This window comes from Camelus bactrianus, chromosome 25 (genome assembly GCF_048773025.1).
Source record: "Camelus bactrianus isolate YW-2024 breed Bactrian camel chromosome 25, ASM4877302v1, whole genome shotgun sequence".
Classification (NCBI taxonomy): Eukaryota; Metazoa; Chordata; class Mammalia; order Artiodactyla; family Camelidae; genus Camelus; species Camelus bactrianus.
Window position 1 is genome coordinate 36,724,611 of NC_133563.1, and position 19,913 is coordinate 36,744,523.

The window sequence follows — 19,913 nt, forward strand, 5'->3', positions numbered from 1 at the left end:
CATCCCCTCCTGCACCCAGTGCACCCTCCTTTCTGATGACACTCAGCTGACTGGTCCCTACATCCCTGACCCACAGCTTTCCTGGCTTCTGTCAGGGGGTCAGGGGGTCAGGGGGCCAGGAGGTAGGGACCTTGGCCCTGGGGTCAGGCAGGTCCAGTGGGGAATGCTAGCCCCGTTTTGAAGATGGCGTTGGGTAGACTTGGTTTGGTCCCATTAGCTCTCAGCCTCAGTTTTCTCCTCTGTGAATTGGAAATGCAGGCCCCTCGGGCGTGGGGGCCGGCCCAAGTGGGCGGGAGGACATGAGGAGCGACTGGCTCCGGGGGTGTCTTCACCTTGTTCCAGGGTTCCCCTCACCCCTGCCTGCTGTGCTCCCCCGTCCTGGGCTCAGGGAGGGGAAGGGAGCACTGAGAGCCTCCTGAGGGAGGCCGTGGGAGGAGTGTGGAGAGGTGGGAGTTGGGGGCTGTGAAAGTGCGGGGTGTAGACCAGGACATTGGGGTGGGACATCCATCTCCGCAGGGCCCCCACCCCTGCTCAGGCACCAGAGGCCCCAGGAAGCCCGGGCGGGCGCCCAGTGACATTTCCTGCTATTAATGGAGCTTAATCTAAACAGGCCCTAATATTTACCTCCAGATGCCTCCGGCCTCTGAGGGTGCCAGACAGCGGGAGTGATGAGTCCCGTGCAGGCGCTGCCCTTCTCACCCTGTGCTTTCCTGGGCCGTGTATGATGCAGGAGAGGGGCCTGGAAGCTCTGGTCCAAGCCCCCTCCTGGATGCCAAGAGCCTCAGTTTCCCCATCTGGATTATGGGGAGGATCAGAGAAGAGGACAGAGCTTTTTCAGCCTATTTGGTAAGCGGTGCTGTGGTCCTTCCCTCTCTCCCTCACTCTCCAGTGTCTACCAGCTGACACATCTCCTCCCTCTCCCTCCGGATCATACATTTGGTGATCTGACCAGATGTTGTGGGTAGTCTGGCTGCCCTGCTCATGTCTGTGTTCTCTCCCTGGGCAGGCAGAGCTGGGACCAGGATCGGGCAGGACCCGCCATTCTGCTGGTCTGTGCTGCTACCCTAGCTACTGCTCCCACACCCTGCCCACAACTCTACCGCCTGTGCCCACCCCTCCAACCCTCACCCTTCAGAGGCCCCTACACCTGCCCCCAGCAGTGGGCAAAACCACGAACCCACAATCAGTCTTTCCTGTGGAGCCCCTGTCTGTCGACAGGACGGTGAGTGGGGCAGGGGGGACACGGGGGCCCCCACCTGGCTCAGTGCCCCACGGCGACACCTGCCCACCAGCCAGGGCACTGCGTCAAGGGCACAAAGGGAGAAAACAGGACGAGGACGCCTCGTTAAGGAGAATGTTTACATCAGATATAAATATACACACCATCTTACGTCTCTTGGGTTTTTCAAAAATCTGGGAAGGGAGGCTATGCGGATGGAGGTGCAGGGACTTCACACCCTGGCCCCTGTGGGACCAAGGACAGCCCCAGTCCAGCCTCTGGAGTCTCCTGGGCCTGTGCCCTGATAGAGGAGGCCCGAGTGGGAGGGGGCAGCCGTCAGGAGGAGGGAGCCGGTGTCGGAGGAGTATGGGGACCCAGACAAGGCCATGTGGGGTGCACCCCTTGCCTCCAGCTCCCTGCCCACCAGCTGCAAAAAGGACAAGGATAGGAGGGGGAGGGGTGGAGAGCGGGGGAAATAGGCCCACCCAGTGAGGGTTCTGCAGGGGGGCCATCGGACTTGGCTTTCTGAGGTGTGAGGTTGCCCCTCCCAGGCTTGGGTGGTGGAAGGCTCTCGTGGGGTCCTTCATCCCCAAGACCCTCCCAGTCCCAGAGGAACCCAGGTGGGAGAGTGGGATTTCACGTGTGGGCAAGGGGAGGGGGCTTGGGCAGCCTGGGTCTGGACCCCAGTTCTGGCCGCTGGGCTCTTACTTCCATCAGTGGTGGTGATTCAGGCTGCAATGCGTATGAGGCAGACCCAGGCAGACCTGGGACCCAATCAACATTTGCCCAGCCTCGTGCTGTCACCCCTCCTTAGAGAGGAGGAAGGGATTTTCAGAAAAACTGCAACCTCTCCATCCCCAAGCACAGCAATCAGCTAGTGTCAGACACTCACTCTTTAGTATAAATTAGAGTGAGAGCCTGGCTGCTGACCCCGGGCTGGGGCCAACCCCTGACACTGACCTTCCCTCCCCTGCTCCGTGGTGGCCCCGGGGGCGGCTTGCAGGCTGGGGAGAGGCAGAGCTCTGCCGGAGGCTCCTGCCTGAAAACCCAGCGTTACTGCCGCTCCCCGGGCTTGGTATTGCTGCTGCTCCGGGCTTCTCGGCACAGTCTGCTCCATGCCCTCCTTTCCTGAGAGCCAGGCTCCTCCTCTGCCCTGTGCAGCTCCGGGTCCTTGGTGAGCCACGGCCCTCTCTGAGCTGGGAGGTGGGAGGAGGCTCCAAGGGTGGTGGTCCTGATCCTGACAGCCACACCCTCTGCTTCTTGAGCATCCGGGCCCAGGAAGCAGCCCTGGGCTGGGGGCCCGGCTCCACCACCATCTGAGCAAGCCTTGGACTTCCATGGGCTCCAGCATCCCTGCCCCAGCCCACAAGGTCCTGGGGCCAGAGAAGCTGACCCCGTGGGGCTCCAGCTGTAGTTTGCAGATAGTGATATTCTTGCAGTACCCGGTTCTCACACTGTGACCCTGGCAAGGTCCCTTCCCTCTCTGAGCCTCAGTTTTGTCTTCTGTAATATGGATATAAATGGATTTCCTGCCTCTCATCCAGGCCTCACTCCAGGGCCCTGAACTTGGGGGACAGGGTACTCTGCCTGGAGCCACTGAGCATGTAGGACTTTTCTCTGTAGACAAAGGGCAAACTGGGCCCAGATCCCATCTCACCTGTGTCAGTGGCGTTGGCCACATATGAGGGTGGAGGCTGGTGGCTGGAGGTGCCCGGGATGCTCAGCACTACTCTCGTGCAACAGGCACCCTCCCCTCTTACAACAATCCAGAAAGGGCTCACGGGAGCTTGGAAGCTTGACAGATGAAATCTCAGAGTCCAGCTCAGAGAAGGTGACCAGAGGCCCAAGCCAGAGAAATGCTCCCTTCCCAGGAAAGGCCCGGAAGCGTGATGAGCCAGGCCAGCAGGAGAACCCAGGGCTCTGTGGAGGCAGGGAGCCGGTGGCCTTGGATCAGCAGGCCGGGGTTCAAGTTGCTGTGTCTTTTTTCTTGGTTTCTCATCCATAGGATGGGGCTGTGAGCCCTAGCGCCCTCCAGGGGAAACAGGCAGGGTATTCTGAGATGGTTCCTGAAATGGGGGGCTTTGGGAAGAGCTGAGCAGTCTCCCTGGGGCAAGCATGGAGGCATTGGAGGAGGTAGGGCTGGGTTTTATTCTGACTTGGTCATCGCCCAGCCGTGGCACCTGTACGTGACCCTCAGCACCCCCAACAACCTTCCCTGCGTGGTGAATGGGCGAAAAACAGCCTCTCCTTTGTAGGAGTGTCAGCCCAGATACCACAGCGCTTACGGCAAAGCACTCCATGGTGTCATGCTGTCGTTTTGTGAGATTCACAGGTGCCTCAAGAGGGGATCCTGCAGACGTGAACCCCTCATGTCTGCTAAGGTAACATTATGTCCCCTGACATTTCCCTTCTGTCCTTGTTCTCTGTCAGGAGGGACGTGGGGGTGGGGTGGGGAGGGGGCCTCTTCAGGTCATCTTTTCAGCCCTCTTTGACATTCCCAGAACCTACCAAATCTTTGTCCCTGTTTCTGAGGAACCCCTTCTGGGAGTAGAATGGTCCAAGTGAGAAGCAGCTCCTGGCTACCCCTCTGAGTTTTCAATGGCCACAAGATACCCTAGGGGTGGCAAGTAATCAGCATTCAGGCCACCATGGACTCTCTGGAGCCCTTGGCAGACATTGCTAATCAATCTCCAGGCAGTGCACCCGGCAGCCATCACCAATTGATCAAGGTGGACCCAATTTGCCACCTGGGTCGAGCAGATGTCTGTGCTGTCCCTGACCTGGTATGCCCAGATTAGTCCTGGCCCACGGCCCCCTTGCAGAGTCCTGCCGACTAAGCCTCAGGCCCATTAGCCAGGGTCTGCGTGAGGGCTCGAGGTCTGGCTCCGAGGATGTGATGGTGGCCTGAGCCCTTGGAGCTCCTGTGCATGCTGACCACGTCGCAGCTGCTAGGCTCGCACTCCACTCCACGCCCACGGAAGAGGCCACGGACGGTGGCCTGGAAGCTGCTGGTGACGAAGCAGTAGACGATGGGGTCCATGCAGCTGTTGAGGCTGCTGAGGGTCACAGCCACGTGATAGGCCACAAGGCTAGTGTGGGGCGGCACGTCGGGCCACAGCTCCACGGCCACCTGGCGGGCGTGGAAGGGCGTGAAGCAGACGAGGAAGATGACGAGCACGGTGAGCAGCAGCTGCATGGCCCGCACGCGGCGCTGGCGGCCCTGGCGCAGCAGGCCTGGCCGTGACAGCGCGCACAGGATGCGGCCCGTGAACATGCTGATGACCAGCAGCGGCAGCAGGAATTCCAGGACGGTCAGCGCGAGGACGCGGCAGCACGGCCCGCCGGTGGCCGTCACGCTCAGCACGGACAGGGTCACGGTGCTGGCAGCCAGCCACACGCAGGCGCACACGGCCCTGGCACAGGCAGGCTGGCGCCAGCGGCGGGAGCCCTCGGGCTGCACGATGGCCAGGTAGCGGTCCACGCAGATGCAGGTGAGGAAGAGGATGGAGCAGTGCATGTTGAGGAAGTAGCTGAAGACGTGCGGGAGGGCGCAGCGCAGACAGCCGCGGGCGCCGTAGAAGACGGCGAAGCGCGTGGGCAGGGACAGCCCCACCAACAGGTCGGTCACCACCAGGTTGATGGTGTAAGTGACCGACGGCGTCTTGGCCCGGGTGCGGCAGCTGAAGACGTACAGCGCCAGCCCGTTGAGCACCAGCCCCGCCAGGAAGATGACTCCATGCACTGCCATCAGCACCAGCCACAGGCCCGGGAAGGCAGCATGCAGCTCCTCGTCCAGCAGGGCAAACCGGTGGAACAGGGACATCTCTGACATGCTGTTGTTGGCCCACATCACCCCCGCCACCGTGGCATTGGGGGCCGCCACGGCTGAGGGCCCTGTGGGAGACGCGGAGGGCATGACAGTGGCCAGCGTGCACCCTGGGCCTGGAAGGAAGGAGACGGGGTTAGCCTGGGGTTATTGGAGCCCTGCCCAGGGGCTGAACCCCACCTGGCTCATCTGTCCACCGAGCACCCCAACATTCCTGCCTTCGTGCCTTTGCCCGGCCCAGCCCTGGCACTTGCCAGTGTGGAGCTTTGGCAGAATGCTAGGGCTCTGAGCCCACGCCTCTCTGATGCAGGAGGTGAAAAGCCTTGCAAGATGATCATCAGGACTGAGAGAAGACAAAGGCGACTGGTGTGGCACAAATAAGATGATGGGCCAAGTGTGGGGTGTTTGAGACCAGGCTCTAATTCCAGGTCCTCCCTCACTTGCTGTGCAACATCAGGCAAGTCAGTTAACCTCTCTGTGCCTCATGTCCTAATCTATACCACTGGAACTGCAGAGCCGCTGGGAGGATTAGCTGAGCACAGCAGCAGCGCCCAATGACCACAGTTCTGCTCGGACAGAGCCCGGCCCATGGTCACCCCAGCCCGCTGACCCCACACGCATACCTCACAGCCCTGTCCTCCAGGACACCCATCGGTTCTCACCTCCTCCAAGGCTGGCACCAGGTCAATGCCCGGGGCGAGGATCCTCAAAAGGGACCTTGCCCAAAGAGCTGGGATGTGGGGAACGGGAGTCAGTCCCCTGGCCACCCCAGTTTCTTCCCAGCTCTGAGAGGCTGCCACCTTTGCTGTCTCGGAGGCCCACGTGGGCTGGCTTACTGGGCCAGGGGCCTGGCGCCCAGCCCCTGCAGCAGCAGGGCGGGTGTAAGTTAAATAAACCCCATGCTTCCTGCCGGGCCCAGCCCGGTGGCCGCAGTCGGTGGGGCGGGGTGGGGGCTGGACTGGGGCCGTCCACTTTGTTTTTATTCCTGCTGAGCTGTTTAACTTGAGGAGATTTATCCCTTTGTTTATAAATGAAGGGTTAACAGACTCCCACCCCCACCCTGGGCCAGGCAGATCCTCCAAATAAGGACATTTCTGGCTTTTTCAGGAGAAAGGAGAAGGCTTTGGGGGGAAGCAGGGAGGAGTGGAGGGCACGTGAGACATCCCGGGGCAGAGTGTGCCCTCCCCAACCTGCAGGGGGAGGGAAGACCCCCCCCTTTTCCTGGTGACTGAGGGGAGTGAGGTGTCTGCACTGCCTACTCCCCCTGGCCTCAGGCAACAGGCACCCCGTGGAAGTCCTGCCTGCTGGGGACTGGGGACAAAATGCCCAGCCTGGCTGGGTGGGCACAGCAGGGGAGCTCTTGCTAGCTGAAGTTCGGGTCCCAACCTGGCCTGGAGGGAGGCCCAGGCAGGGCACGTGGTCGCCTCCCTCGTCCAGCTCAGAGAGGTCAGCACCAGCAGAGCCTCTGCCCTGGGAGTCTACCCTCACTCGAGGCTGTGGGGAGGGGTCAGGTGCTGCCCGGGCCTGTGCCCGGCTGCTGAGCCATCTCCGGCACAGGTGTGTCCAGGCCTCAGCTCCCAGGGGGGTGCCCTCCGCTCAGTGTCCTCAGCCCCTAACGCACAGGGACGGTGGGTGTGTATGTCAAATGGCAGCTTGGGGATGTAGGAAGTGAGAGGGACATCTGGGACAGAGACCTTCTGTGGGCGCGAGGGGGCGGCAAGGGGAGGCGACGAGGCTGGCACCGCGGGGCTGTGGGCAGCAGGGGCCCCAGAAATTCCCTGGGAGGGACGGGGACGCCTCCCAGCGTGCCGCTCCTCTACTACGAGAAACATGACGCCTCGGCAAACCAGGGAGGAAGGGGCCAGGGAGCGCGGAGCTGGCCCCGGACATGCGGCAAATAATGGTTTTGAATTTCCTTCCACGTGCTTTTCAGTTTTCCATCTGCACGAGGTCTGTATTAGTGTCACAGTCAGAGACAAATCATAAACATCGCAGAGCGCTTCCTCTGGGAGATGGTCCCAGGATGACGCTGGCCCAGGGGAGCCTGCCTGCCCAGGAAACTCCCCAAGGGCAGCCTCGCACGCTGGCCAGCAGCTCGCCGAAGGTTCTGGGGGTTCCAGGCCAGCACTGCAGGCCTCGGGGGACCCCAGAGCAGGGGGATGTGCATGCAGGACACCCCAGAAGCTAGACAGGTAAGAACAGAGGATGTCCGCAAAGCACATGCTGGCCTTCAGCTCCAGGAGTCTGCGCCTGATCTCAGGCACCCACTGGGCGCCAGCCCTGGTCACACACTGAGCCACAGTCCAGGAACATGATGACCCTTGGTGTCTGTCGCACTGAACCCGGGGCCTGGCCACAGCCTGGGCCCTCAGCCCTGACTTCCTCACCCGCCATCCCTTCCCCTCTGCTCTCTGCTGAGTCTGATCTCTCAGCTTCTGTCTGTGTGACAAGACCGTCGCCACCCCCCCACTCACCCCACCCCCAGCAGGCCTGGCCCTCTGCCCTGCCTCTCACAACGACAACCACGGATCTGATTCTCAAAGGACCATTCTCTGGACATCTGCTCAGGATCCCTTTGGTTCTGAAAGATGAGGAACTCAAACAGTGAGACTCTGGACCCTGTGCTCAGCCTGTGAAGGTGGGCCTCCCGAATCCACCATCCACGGCCCTCCCCTCTCTGAGGCAGGGAGGGAGCTGGGCTGGGAGGCTCTGAGGGGAGCAGCTCGCACCCCCACAGCCTCAGGGAGGAACCCCCTGCTCCGGTCTCGGCTTCCCAGTGGGCTCCTCTGCCTGAGCTCCTGGGCTCCCTCGATGCACCCTGGGACGGACTCCCCAACCCCCTGAATCTGTTTGGTCAAGCGTGTGCCCTCCGGGTGGGCCCCCAGCCCCTCAGCCAGGTGCCCCCCTACCCTGTCCACGCTTTCAGCACCCTGTGCTCCTGCCGGCCCTCTCCTCCCTCTCCTCCCACTGTCCAAACCCAGGGCCCCCGTACCCCTGCCTGCTGCCCCAGCTGGGCCTGTCCAGGCTTCCAAGGGAAGAAGGGGCTCAGGGCGGTGTGGAATGTCACAGCTGGTGACAGCTGGGGGTGGAGAGTGTTATGGGGAGTGTTCAAACAGTAACAGTCACCAGCGGAGGTGCGGGCTGGGGGCTGGCCCCCACTGGCCACTGGTCACCCGGGGTGTTGATTAACCTCCCTGAGCCTCAGTTTCCCTGCCTGGAAAGTGATGGAACAAGAACACCTCCTTTCCGCAGCCTCCAAGCAGACCCATGGCATCACTTCTGTGCAGAGCTGGGTGCTGTGCACCAGGCCCTCCTCACCAGCTCCTGGCCTCTTCTGTTCACTCGGAGGAAACTGCAGCTCTGGGAGGGACAGGCCAGGACTCGAACCCAGGTCTGCCTCGCATGAGCCCACAGCCAGGGCCTTGCTTCTGGGGGAGGGTGGAGCACCCCGGCAAACGGCCCCCTCTGCCCGTAGCTGGGACTTCTGCTGGCAGCTCTTTCGTGGGTTTCCCAAGCTGGTTGGATGTGAGACTCAAGCTGCTGATGGCTGTGTTCCTCTAGAAGAAGTCCACAGGAGGAAGGACACAGTCCTGACAGGGCGATTCAGGGCCCGGGTCCAGCCTCGCCTGGAATCAATATTCTGGGACTTGTTGGTTACCTTCCTCTTTGACTTAAGTTACTTTGAGTAGAGTTTCTTTCACTTGTGACTAAAATAATTGGCTGTACCCTCCTATTCACCTGTCAGCTTTCTTCAGTTCAGATGCTTCTTCCTTCAGAGAGCCCTCCCTGATTGCTTCAGGTAGATTTGCTGCCACTTCTGTGCCCTCACAGGCCTTCCCCACCAGCCTGTGAGTTTTGGGAGGAGAGGCTGGCGCGCTCACATTCAGTAAATGTCAAATGGGTGAGTGAATGACTGTGTAAAGGCCCAGCTTGCACTCGGAGGGTGGGGAACTTGCTACCTACCAGGCTAGACCACCGCGTAGCCCCTGGCCTCTCTGTTTGGCACGGCTTGGAATATGCCTGCTTTCTCTGCCCCTTTCCCGGGGGCCCTGCAGTGAGAAGGAACTGGGGAGAGACATCTGGACCCTCCTATCATCGTGGAGGGGGAAGATCCGTATTTTATGAATGAGGATGCCAGATGGAGAGACAGAGAGCTTCAGCAACTAGCCTGGGACCTTGCCCTGCCTGGCCTTGGAGTGAGAATTCTGACAGTGTCCTCTCTGAACCTCAGTATCTTTGCTTGTGAAGTGGGGACAGCCACAGGGCTGTCGTGGGCCTTAGCTGAGACAGAACACCTGGTGCAGGTATGGCCAGAGGTGGAGAGGTGGGGGAGGGCTCCAGCAGGAGGGCAGCCTTTCTCCCCTGACCCCTCCAGGTGCGCAGGCCTGGAGCTCCAAGACCCTCTGGGGGTGGGTGGGTGAAGGATATCTCTGTCTTCCTCATACGCCTCCCCCCAGGCATCTGGTTACAACCAGCCTTCAGGGGTGGGGCCACCGGGGCAGGGGTCTTCCCTGGGCAAAGCCTGAGGCTCTGAGCAGGGCCGGTGGGGGGGGGGGCCCTTCTGAGTGAGGAGGCTCCAGGTGCCCTCCAGCTGCTGTGCCTGTGCCCAGGCTGCTCCCGCCCCCTCCCTCTCCTCCCTATTTTTAGGAACCCCCCCCCCCAAGCCTCAGCTCCTCGGGAAGACATCTCTTTCCTCGGTGACTGGTTTGGTGTCTCTCCTGGGTGTTCCTCGCCCTGCACCCTGTGCTTCCTCCAGCCTAGGACCAGCCCACGGTGCCTCCCCCATCAGACTGTGAGCATCTTGGGTGGGCCTGGTGGGGTGGGGGTGGGACTGAGCTCCCGTCTGCAGCTCCCAGAACAGCCAGGCACAGAGTGGCATCCATCTTTCTCTCTGGCTGAGTGAACCCCTGAGCAAGCCCAGCAGAACCTGTGGGGCGAGGCCCACTCGGGCACTTGGGGCCCTCCACAACTGGCCCAGCCCCTTCGTAGCCCACCCAGTGTCCCAAGCCCCGCCTGGAACTGGCTTTGCCCTCAGCCCCGCCCTCACTCCCCACCAGTCCTCCCAGCTGAGCAGGGCTGACACCTCCTCCTGGAAGCCCACCCAATCGCGCAGCACGTCGGGCCGTGCTTTCCCCGCCCCCCCACCCCCCCCACCCTTGGTGCTCATCACTGGTGTTTGTCTCAGAGCCCCAGTTCCTTCGCCTGTGATGCTGGGCATGCTAATTGTCGAATGAATGAGTGACTGAGCTCATAAGCGAAGTCGGCAGGACAGCTGGAGGTACTGGTGGGGAAACGCCTGCAGACGCCCCCACACAGAAGGAGCAGAAACAGCCGTGCCCGAGGCCCCTGGCTTCCCGCCTGAACGAGGCCTGCCCGGGTCTGCCGCCCACCTCTGCGGAGAGGCCCGGGTCACCCCAAGCGCTCAGTGCAGGGCTTCTCAGAACCTCTGCCAAGCTCCCAAACCCAGGGAATCTTCCCGGAGGGGAGGATGGGCATCTTTCCCAAAGTCACTTGACCCTGCCCCCCTTTGGGCCCCCTCTCTGTCCAGCCTGGTGGCCACACCAATTCTCCACACCCAGAGTGGGAGGTCATGCCCGGCTACCTTCCTCGCAGCTTTGGGGTCCTTGCTGTGTGCCCAGGAGCACAGGCCAAGACCCGGAGCCTCAGGGCGCCAGTACTTGCCCACAGACGGCCGGGGGGGTGCCGGCCGCACTGACCGCCCTGCCTTTGCAGGTGAGGGTGCATCCTAACATCTCCTTGGCTTCTCTTGAACCCATCCCGCCATCCCTGTGTGTTCTCTGTGGCTGCCCAGCTGCCTGGCAGATGCCAATCCTGCAGCCTGGCTGCTAATATGAGACCAGAGCAGCCAGAGAGCCTGACCTCAGCCCTGGGCAACAGCCTGGGAGTTTAGCCCAAGATCCCAGGTTCATCTGAAGCTCCCATATCAGGAGCCAGGAGGGACAGGCATGGAGGACAGGCCCAGCCTTTCCCCTTTGAAGGTGCCTGGGGCATCTGCTGGGGACCAGCCACCCTGCCAGGAACTCTGCATCCACATAATAATCCTGGGTTTTATAGGAGAAGTAGAGGCCCAGAGAGGTGAGTGACATGCTTTAGGACACACAGTGTGAACTCGGAGCTGGGAATCAAAGGCAGGTCCACCGGCTCCAGGCCCAGGCAGGGGCAGGACCGGGCTGGGGTCGACATTTCTGGACCTGGGGTTTGCGTGCAATCAGATTGTGGGTACACAGAGCACCTGGATATGCCCGTGACCTCGACGGGGTGACCCTCACGGCCTTCCAAGCCCCAAATAGCCGTTACTGGGGGAACCGCCTGCATGTTAATTTTCCTGATTATTCTTGACTTCACAGCATCTGCTTTAGAACATCGCCTGCTGACTTCGGCCAATCTGAGCCTCTGTTTGTTCCATCCAGGGACAGCTGGGCCCTTACTGAGGCCCGATCCGGTCTCCGCAAGGGGACCAGACTGGCCCTGGTTGCCCAGCAGGTCCCAAGTGGCACCAGCGGAGTCGAGGTCCCCACCGTGGCCAGGGCTCTTCCGCCTAGCCCCTGGAGAGGGCTCACTCGTGGACCTAGGTTGAGCACCTGGGCTCCACCCCACGTAACCCGGCCTCACGTTTTACCATCTGAGAGCCCTTGGCTGAGATCTTGGCTCTGATGGCAACGCAAGTTTCTCTGGGGCGGGCAGCCGCAGGCATTGCCACATATGGGGCTCCTGCCTGGTGCCAGGCAGTGCTCCCTGCCAGCCTGGTTCACCCCGCACCTCGCCTCGAGGGCCACAGCTGGTGATCAGCAGGGCCTGCCGGCCCCTCCCAGCCTCCCGGGGGCAGCGCAGTGGCTTCCACGGCTGCTCCTGCCCACGAGCCCTCAGCCTGGTCCACAGCCTCTGGGCTGTGGTTCCCTCGGCCTGATGTGCCGCTTCTGCCATGTCACCTGTTGAAGGCCCCTGGTGCCCACAGTCCCCCCCCGACCCCACACAGTCCTCCCTGGGCCCCTGGACACCCCTCCACGGGGGCAGAGCCGCAATGCCACAGTTCACGGGTTGTCTCCAAAATGACCCCTCCAGGGTCTCACTGCCTCCACCCAAGACGCCCTCATGCCAGTGTCGCTGGCCCCATCTTGCCTGTGGGGGAACTGAGGCACAGGGAGGTTAAGTAACATGCCTGGGGTCAGCCAGATGGGGGTGGATGAGCTGGGATTCGAACTCTGCCCCAAGGACCCTCTCGCCTGCACCAGGCCACTGAATGTTTACCATGGCCCACTGTGCAGAGAAGGACTCAAAGGTCTGGGGGCTGGCCGCTTGCCCCAGGCCACACATCCAGGGTCCTGGGAACAGTTAGGACCACATGCTTTGGAGGCATCAGATCTGGCCCTGAACCCCAGTGCTGGGGGCACGAAGGGTCCCAGGCAGATGTAGCTCCAGCTCACGGAGCTTGCAGCTGGGGGCAGGGTCGGGGGAGTGGGCTGGAAGTGGCAGAGGGGGCAACTTTGGCCGGTCAGGAGCAGGAGGGGCCTTAGGAGGGTCTAGGGGAACAGTGTTTCAGGCACTGGGAAGAGCACAGCATGGGCCCTGAGGCAGGAAGCAGGCTTCTGTGTTCAGGGCACCCTGAGAGGTCTGTGGGGTGGCCTGGGTGTGGTGCTAGCTAGCAGGGCAGAGCACGGCGGGGATCTGTTGGTGTTCTTCAGGCCCCAGTGCCACCTCCTCAAGGAGGCCCTCCTGGATGGCCCAGCTCCCTGCATACCCTCGACTTCCACCTGCTTTCTTTCCCTTGCAGCCCTTCCAACACCTGACAGCTTCGTATTTATTTCTTTCCTGTTTCTTGTTTTTCCCCTACTGGACTGGCAATGCCTCGAGGGCCAGGACCTGGGCTGGCCTTTCAGGGCTGCGGCTGAATAAATAAACAAATGATTTTGAGAGACCACCTCTGGCCTCTTCAAGCCTGAGCTTCCTCACCTGTAAAGTGGGAGTGCTGAGACCCCCCGCATCACATCAGGTTACCTCAGGACAAAATGAGACCAACCCCTCCCCCACACACTGGGGGCTGGGAACCAGCAGATCTTGCTTTTGCTGAGGCTCAGAGGGGGCCAGCGACTTGTCCATGGCCACACAGCTGAGAGGGGAGGTGGCACCATGGGTGACTCTCTGGTTGGGAGTGACCAGATGTTGGCAGAAGAGTATGGGGGCCAATGGGTAGGGCCAGCCGCCTGCCTGAGGGCTGTGAGCCACTGCCACCACCCCTCCAGTCCCTTCCGTTCCCAGTCTGGCCCCAGGACGCACAGCTGCTCCCTGTCTGTCCTGCCCAGCACCCTGGCCACAGGCCAGTTCCCAACCCGCCCTCCCCCTCGGGACCCTGTCCTTGCTGCCTTCTCACAGGGCGGTCAGTGCCAGCGGGGGCCAGGCGGGGCGGTGCAGTGACAGGTCCACACTGAGGGCTGGGTGGGCTGGCCGCCCTGGGCCTCAGTTTCTCCATCTCTACAAGGTTGGGGGAAGGGCTGGGGCTGGGGCTTAAGACCTGAGCTGGGGGATGACAGGAGGCCACCCTTCTTGGAGCCTGTCCTCACGAATCCCCCAACCCTCAGCCCTGCCCCAGCTTGGGGGATGCTGGTGGCCGAGGTCCCAGAGCTCATCAAATAACTCTGGGGTCCCCCAACCCCTTTCCTGGCCTGGCCTCTGGGGCCACCCTCATGCCTTGACAGATGGGGAAAAGCAGCCCCCAGCAGATGCCCAGTAGGAGTGTTGAATGAATGATGAGTGAACGAGTTCCAGGGAAGGGGGCTGTGCATCCAGCAGCACAGATGGGGCTCAGGGCAGCAGGAGCTCTCTCTACCCCCCAACACAGCCCTCACCCTCAATCTCAGTTTTCCCATCTGTGCAATGGTTCCTTGCACAGCGAGACATCAAACCCCTTTCAGGCTCCGAGCGCTCTCCTGCCCCTGCCTTTCTCTGTCCTGCAACCTCTTCCTGCCCTGCTGAGGAGTGAGAACACCCAGTGTCCTGGGAGGGGAGGTCTGGCCCGCCGAGGGGGACTCACCACTGCTGGAGAGGAGATGGCCTCCCGCTGCAGCTCTGCGGGCCACTTACTCCGATGGCCAGCCTGGACCGCGCCTTCCTGGGGCCTGACGTCAGGCCCGTGCTTGGGACTCCTTTTGGGCAAAGGCAGCGGGGGGTGGGGGGTGGGGGCGGGGCAGGCTTCTTCCCGCCTCTGCCGGCCCCTTGAGGAACTTGGTTCCAGGGCCCTGGGGGAGGGAACCTATGGGCAGTGGAGTCTACAGCTCTGCCCAGACTAAAGAGGAAACTGAGGCATTGACGGGGGGGGGGGTGAGGGGGGGTGGTGGGGGCGGGGCATGTATGAGGTAGGGGGGTGGAGCCAGAACCGTACCACCTAGGAAGGGGGAGGGGAAGGGGGAAGGACGGTGGCCCCAGCCCTGGCTCTCTGTCCCCGCAGTGCCCTGTCTGGGGAGACTGCCTGGGCTGGCACTCATGCGCCACGTGTGTGCTGTGGGCGGTGGGGGCACACGCAGACCCGGTTTTCTGCCCAGGAGGGGACACAGGCGTGGTAAACTGCCTCTGGCCACCCTGGCGGCCCCATACAGGTCCCGGTCCCCCGCACTGCTCTCCAGTTCCGTTTGCCTGTTCTGGCCCTGGGGTGCCCGTGTGTGCCTTGACCGAGCACCTGCGCACGTGCACGCGGTGTCTGGGCCTCCGTTTGTGCCCATCCGTGCAGGTCCCTGGGGGCGGATGTGGCTTCACAGGGGCACATGTGCGCCTGAGTGTGTTTGTGGGGCCGGCACCAACCTGGGGCTACGTGTGATCGTACATAACCTCTGAGTGCTGGCGGCTCTGTAGGGACACATGGGTTGGAGGGGGCGGTATGGGAAAGACAAGGGCCGGGCGTGGGGCATCGAGCCATAAACCTCCCAGGCCAAGGCCGGCTCCAGGTGGCGGCTGTGAGGGACATCCCTCTGCAGACGCCCTGCCCGGGGTGGAGGCTTGTTGAGGCTTTGGGGTCAAGGTCAGGGAGGGCTCAGGGCCAGGTCTGTGATGTGCTGCTCCCTGCCCAAGTGCCACCTCTGGTCTCCTGGCCCTGTGCCCCTTCCCACGCATGCGGCTGAATCACCCGGTGCCCCTTGACTCAGCACCTGCTGAGCTGGCCCCGGGCTGGCCACTGAGGACACACAGACGACTGCCCAAGACAGGCCCCGGGCTTCCGAGCTCTGAGTCTGGTGAGGGACATGGTGGCAATGCACCAACAGGAGGGAGCAGGGGTGCTGCAGGGCCCTGGGCAGCCTGCTGGGGTGGCGTGGTCGGGAAGGCCATTGGAGGGGCCGCACAGCTCAGGCAGAGGCAGGGGTAACAGGAAGTAGGCAGCCTGGATGGACAGAGGGAGGGAGGCCATCTGGCACTGGGAACTGCACAGCAGGGTCCTCGTGAGTGGAGGGCAGGAATGAGCCATGAAGCTGAGAGTGAGCAGGGGACTTCCACACTGGCTCATAGCTGTCCCTGTGCAGACCAGATTGGGGACTTGATCCTAAGGGCAGTGGGGAGCCATTGAAGATTCTGGGGGAGGGTACTACTTGGAAAAGCCTCCCTGTTCCCTGCAACCAGGCTGCCCAGCGATGCAGGACTGAGCCCACAGACTGCCATCATCTCCTTAGAACACTGTCATATCTGTCCCAGAAGGGGACACTGAGACCCAGAGAGGCACAGGAGCCTCTGGCCCATCCATATCCTTGCCCCAGCCAGCAAGGCAGGAGCAGCCAGGGTCTAGCTGGGGGGAATGTGGATTCCATGTTGTTTCTGTGTGGGGGTGGCCTGGAGGCAGCCAGGATGTGGGGGTGGAGGGCCGAGGCATCTGAGGCTCAAATTTTATGATCTGACGACCGCTGAGTCACTGGTAGGCCTGGCCAGGCCTCGTGCCCACTGAGGGCCACGGGGCTCTAGTCTGGCACAGGAAGGCTGGTTCCCTAAGAAATCTCAGGGATTCTCCAGAACACCGCGGGCACCGTGGATTTCCGAGGAGCACCCCTCCCCCAGGGGGCTTTTCTCTGTAGGACCCAGGGGTCCTGGGCTGGGGGGTGCTGGAGCCTGTGAGGCTTGGGGTGACCCTCTGTGGCCCTCGGTGGAGACAAGGGTACATGGACAATTTTACCCTGTCTCCTCCACAGGCTGGGTCAGGCCAGGCTGCCTGTGTCTGGGGTCAGGGGTCAGAGGTCAGATGTTGGCTTGGTCAGGGGTCAAGACCCCTTCCAGCGGGTCTGACTGGAGCAGTTTAGGGTGGGGCTGCCCTCCTGGAGCCCAGCCTGGAGGAGAGCCCTCGCTGAGCCCACAGAAGCCCCCTGACCCTCGTGGCTGCATGGTGAAATTCCACAGTGGTGTTTCCAGGATGCGCAGACCATGGTGGGGACTGCCATTCTGAGGGGCTGAACCACAAAAGCAGTAGAGCAGCTGAGGGGGACCGAGGGGCATCATGGGACCCTAGGTGACAGCCAGGTGGGTCCTGTCCCCGTCCTGGTGCTGCAGCTCTAGACCTCACCCGTCCTCCCTCATCACAGCACCAGTCGAGGACGTAAACACGCTGGGACTCTGGCTACACGTGCGCCGTCCGCTCCGGGTGCGGCTGGGCGGAGGGGCCTGCAGGGGCCGGATGCACGCCCGCTCTGGGGGAGGACTCTGCTCCTGAGGGGTGATCCCGAGAGGAAAGACAGCAGCTGGGGCTGGGCAGGTGGCCCTTCCTAAGGGGTCAGTGGCCACGTGCCCCCTCCTGTGCTTTGGACTCACTGGCAGGGCCCGGCACCCACAGGGAGGCCCAGGTGGGCAGAACTTTTCCCTGCCCTGGGGAGAAGTGACCCTGTGTGTCTGGGTTGGAGGGGCCTTTGGGCAGCCCTGGGTTCGAGGCTGGCTGGACCACTCACTTATGTGCTCTGACCCTCAGCATCTCCCTCCAAAGTGTGGACAGCGTGGCCTGTGAAAGCCCCCTCCTCTCAGGAAGCACCCAGTCCTGCCTCATCAGGCAGGCTGTTTCACAGGAACACTCATCCCCAGCGGGTGTGTGGAGGCAGACTGCAGCGGGGGACTCACCCTGGGCCCACAGCAGCCACTGGGGGAGCCGGAGAAACCAGGGTGGGCTTCCTGGAGGATGAATGAGGCTCAGCTGGGGCAGAATTTTCGAGGCATGAGTGAGCAGGGGCTGGGCTCAAAGATGCCCACCTTCCCCCCACCTCTGTGTCCTAAAAGGAACAGGACCAGTTTGGGCCAGACAACCAGAACCGGGCTACAAGCTGCTTGTGTGGAAACGTCCAGGGCACCTAGCACGGGCCTTGGGCATAGTTATGGTGGGAACTCGCTCTGAAGCTCTGGGGACGCACCTAGGGGTGACTGCTGGGACCACTGACCGTGAGCTTTGTCCCCGCAGTTCCCTGGGCCACTCTTCTGGGCCCCATTGTCACTTAGGAGCTCCTCAGAGCTCATCTTATGCCACCTTCAACTTTCACAGGTGGAGAAATTGAGGCCCAGAGAGGGACAGAGTCTTGCTTAAAGCCACACAGTGACCGGATCACTGCAGATGCTGGCAGGAGCAAGGCCTGGGCTTCCATGTGGCAACACACACTTGGGCCGCCTGAGTGACCGGGAAAGGGCTGTTTAACCTCCTGTTCAACTCAGCGTCAGACTATGAGAATGGCCTTCCTCATGGGTCCTTGAGACTGTGGCCCTGGTCCTTGGCAAGCTTAGCGTGGGAAGCAAGGTAGACTTCTGGTGCTGCTGTGGACCTGGCAGAGTCCCCGCGGAGCAACAGGAATGGCAGGGAGGTACGGGGTGCTTCGCACCCATGAGGAGGCCAAGGGGAAGCCCCAGGTCTTCCAAGGGTGGATAAAACCCAGGAGGGAGTGCTGGAGGAGGAGGCCTTGTCAGCAGACCTTGCAGGACTCGAGGAGCCATGGTTCCAGGGAGCAGGTCTCAGGGAAAGAAAGTCAGAGCATCATTCACACCCCAGAAGGGTTACACCCCGAGCTCTACCCAAAACGCTGTTTCAGGGGTTCCACATGCATCACCTCATTTTCACAACAGCCCTGAAAGGCAAGTGCAAGTATGATCCCACTTTACAGACGTGGAAACTGGGGCCAGGACGAGGCCACTGAGCAAGTCCTGCAGCCAGAGAGCAGCTGGCTGAAGTCGGGACCAGGCTGACCTCTCAAGCCCACAGCACATTTCCTCCACATCTCAGCCCTGAAGTACGTGTCCACTTTCCTCCCATCCCTATGCGCACAGACACCACGTCAGCCCTGCTCTGGCCCCTACTGGCTTATACACGCATTGGCGTGTATGCACACACATGCACACACATATATCACGCGCATAACATACACAGGTGCGTGCGCACAGGTGAACACACACACCCCTGCACACATATGTCGATGCATACATGGGCGTGTATACACACAGGCACACATGGTGCACACTCACACTGATGTACACTCCTGCACACACGTACACGCACACACTGGCGCACACACATGACATATGGATGTGCACACGCAGATTCATGGACATGCCCCTCCCCAGCCTCCTGGTTAGCATCAAGTCCCTTTGGGAGGTGTGCGTGCCACTTGCTTGCACGTGTCCAGGCTGGGCCGTGACAGCGGGAGGAGGAAGCCTTTCCAAACAGGAAGAGCTCGCCTGGGTGGCATTAGGTCCTCCCGGCTGAGGAGCAGGAGCCTGTCACCGACCCCCTGGCCATCCTGCGACTCGCACCTGCTTTGCCTGGCTTGGCTGTGGAGCCCACTGAGGTAGCCCTGCCTCTTACAGGTAAGTGCACTGAGGGCAGGAGTGGGGCTTGGCACTCCAAACTCAGCTGCTGCTTCAGCCCTTCGGAGCCTCCCCAGAGTCTGGGTAGGTGCGCCCCTTGCCACTCACCTGTGACTGGCCAGGTGGGGCAGGGATGCACACTGAGTGCCCCCTTGGGAGACAGAGGGGAATGGTGGGTTCCCCGGGGGCAGAGAGGACAGGGGAGCCCTTGCCTCCCCTGGGCTCACACGGCTGCCCCCGAGGAGCCAGGACAGGGACCAGGGGGCTCCGGGGCGGGGCCGTGGCTGCTCCCACCACCTCGGGACTGTCTGCACCCGGGGCCGAGGAGCGGGCAGAGCCTCTGGGTCTGTCCAGTGCGGGGGCTGCTGGGATGACTTGGTCACGAGGGAGAGGGCGAAAGGCGGGCTCTCTGGGGCCTGAGCTGCACCCCCTCCCACGTGGCCTCCTCTGGACGCTTGGCCCGGGCTGGGAGGGCTCTGGCGGGCTGCCCGTGTGAGCGCTGTCCCCACTGGCATTGCAGCGTGGGGATGTGGGGTGTGGGCCTGCTTATTTCTCCTTAAGGCCTGGGCGCTGATATACAGAACAGGCCAGTTGTGACCCCACTAAACTGACCCACTGCTGGGTCATGGCCTGTGGCTTGAAAACGTACGTCTAGGGGGTCGGCCAGTCAAGCACCGGTGACGACGCACAGGAGTAAAAGCTGCATTTATTGAGCAGGTGCGACGTGCCAGGCTCGGGGTGGAGCACTTTCCCAAACAACCCTCCACGGAGGCACCCTTGTTACCGTCCTTGTGTGATGGAGAGGAGCCAGAGGCCCGAGGTCATGCAGCTGGGAAGGGGTGGAGCTGGGGTCTGAGCCCAGGCAGCCAGCCGGGCCTGCAGATCCCCGAAGTTGCCCTGAGGAGCTGGATCTGCTTCCTCTGCAGAAGCATCGGGAACCCATGCCCCAGGCACAGTGGCGAGTACTGCACACCCAGGGTGTGGGGATGCTGGTTCCAGGTCTCTCCCCGGTCTAGGACCCTGTCCTCAGGCAGCTGACAGCCTAAG

The 19,913-nt window shown here is 62.0% G+C and overlaps 1 protein-coding gene across 1 annotated transcript; it reads right to left on the bottom strand.

The window, feature by feature from the left end:
• Window positions 1-1,340: 1,340 nt before the first annotated feature.
• Window positions 1,341-14,184, bottom strand: GPR20 (G protein-coupled receptor 20). Its single transcript, XM_045503785.2, has 2 exons — window positions 14,095-14,184; window positions 1,341-5,161 (listed from the first exon to the last, which is right to left on the bottom strand). Exon 2 carries the CDS (start codon window positions 5,133-5,135, stop codon window positions 4,053-4,055), a length of 1,083 nt encoding a protein of 360 aa, XP_045359741.2. The 5' UTR covers window positions 5,136-5,161; window positions 14,095-14,184; the 3' UTR covers window positions 1,341-4,052.
• Window positions 14,185-19,913: the final 5,729 nt, after the last annotated feature.

Excerpts from the sequence above, each read along its gene's own strand:
- GPR20 (XM_045503785.2), bottom strand. The coding sequence starts at position 5,135 with ATGCCCTCCGCGTCTCCCACAGGGCCCTCAGCCGTGGCGGCCCCCAAT.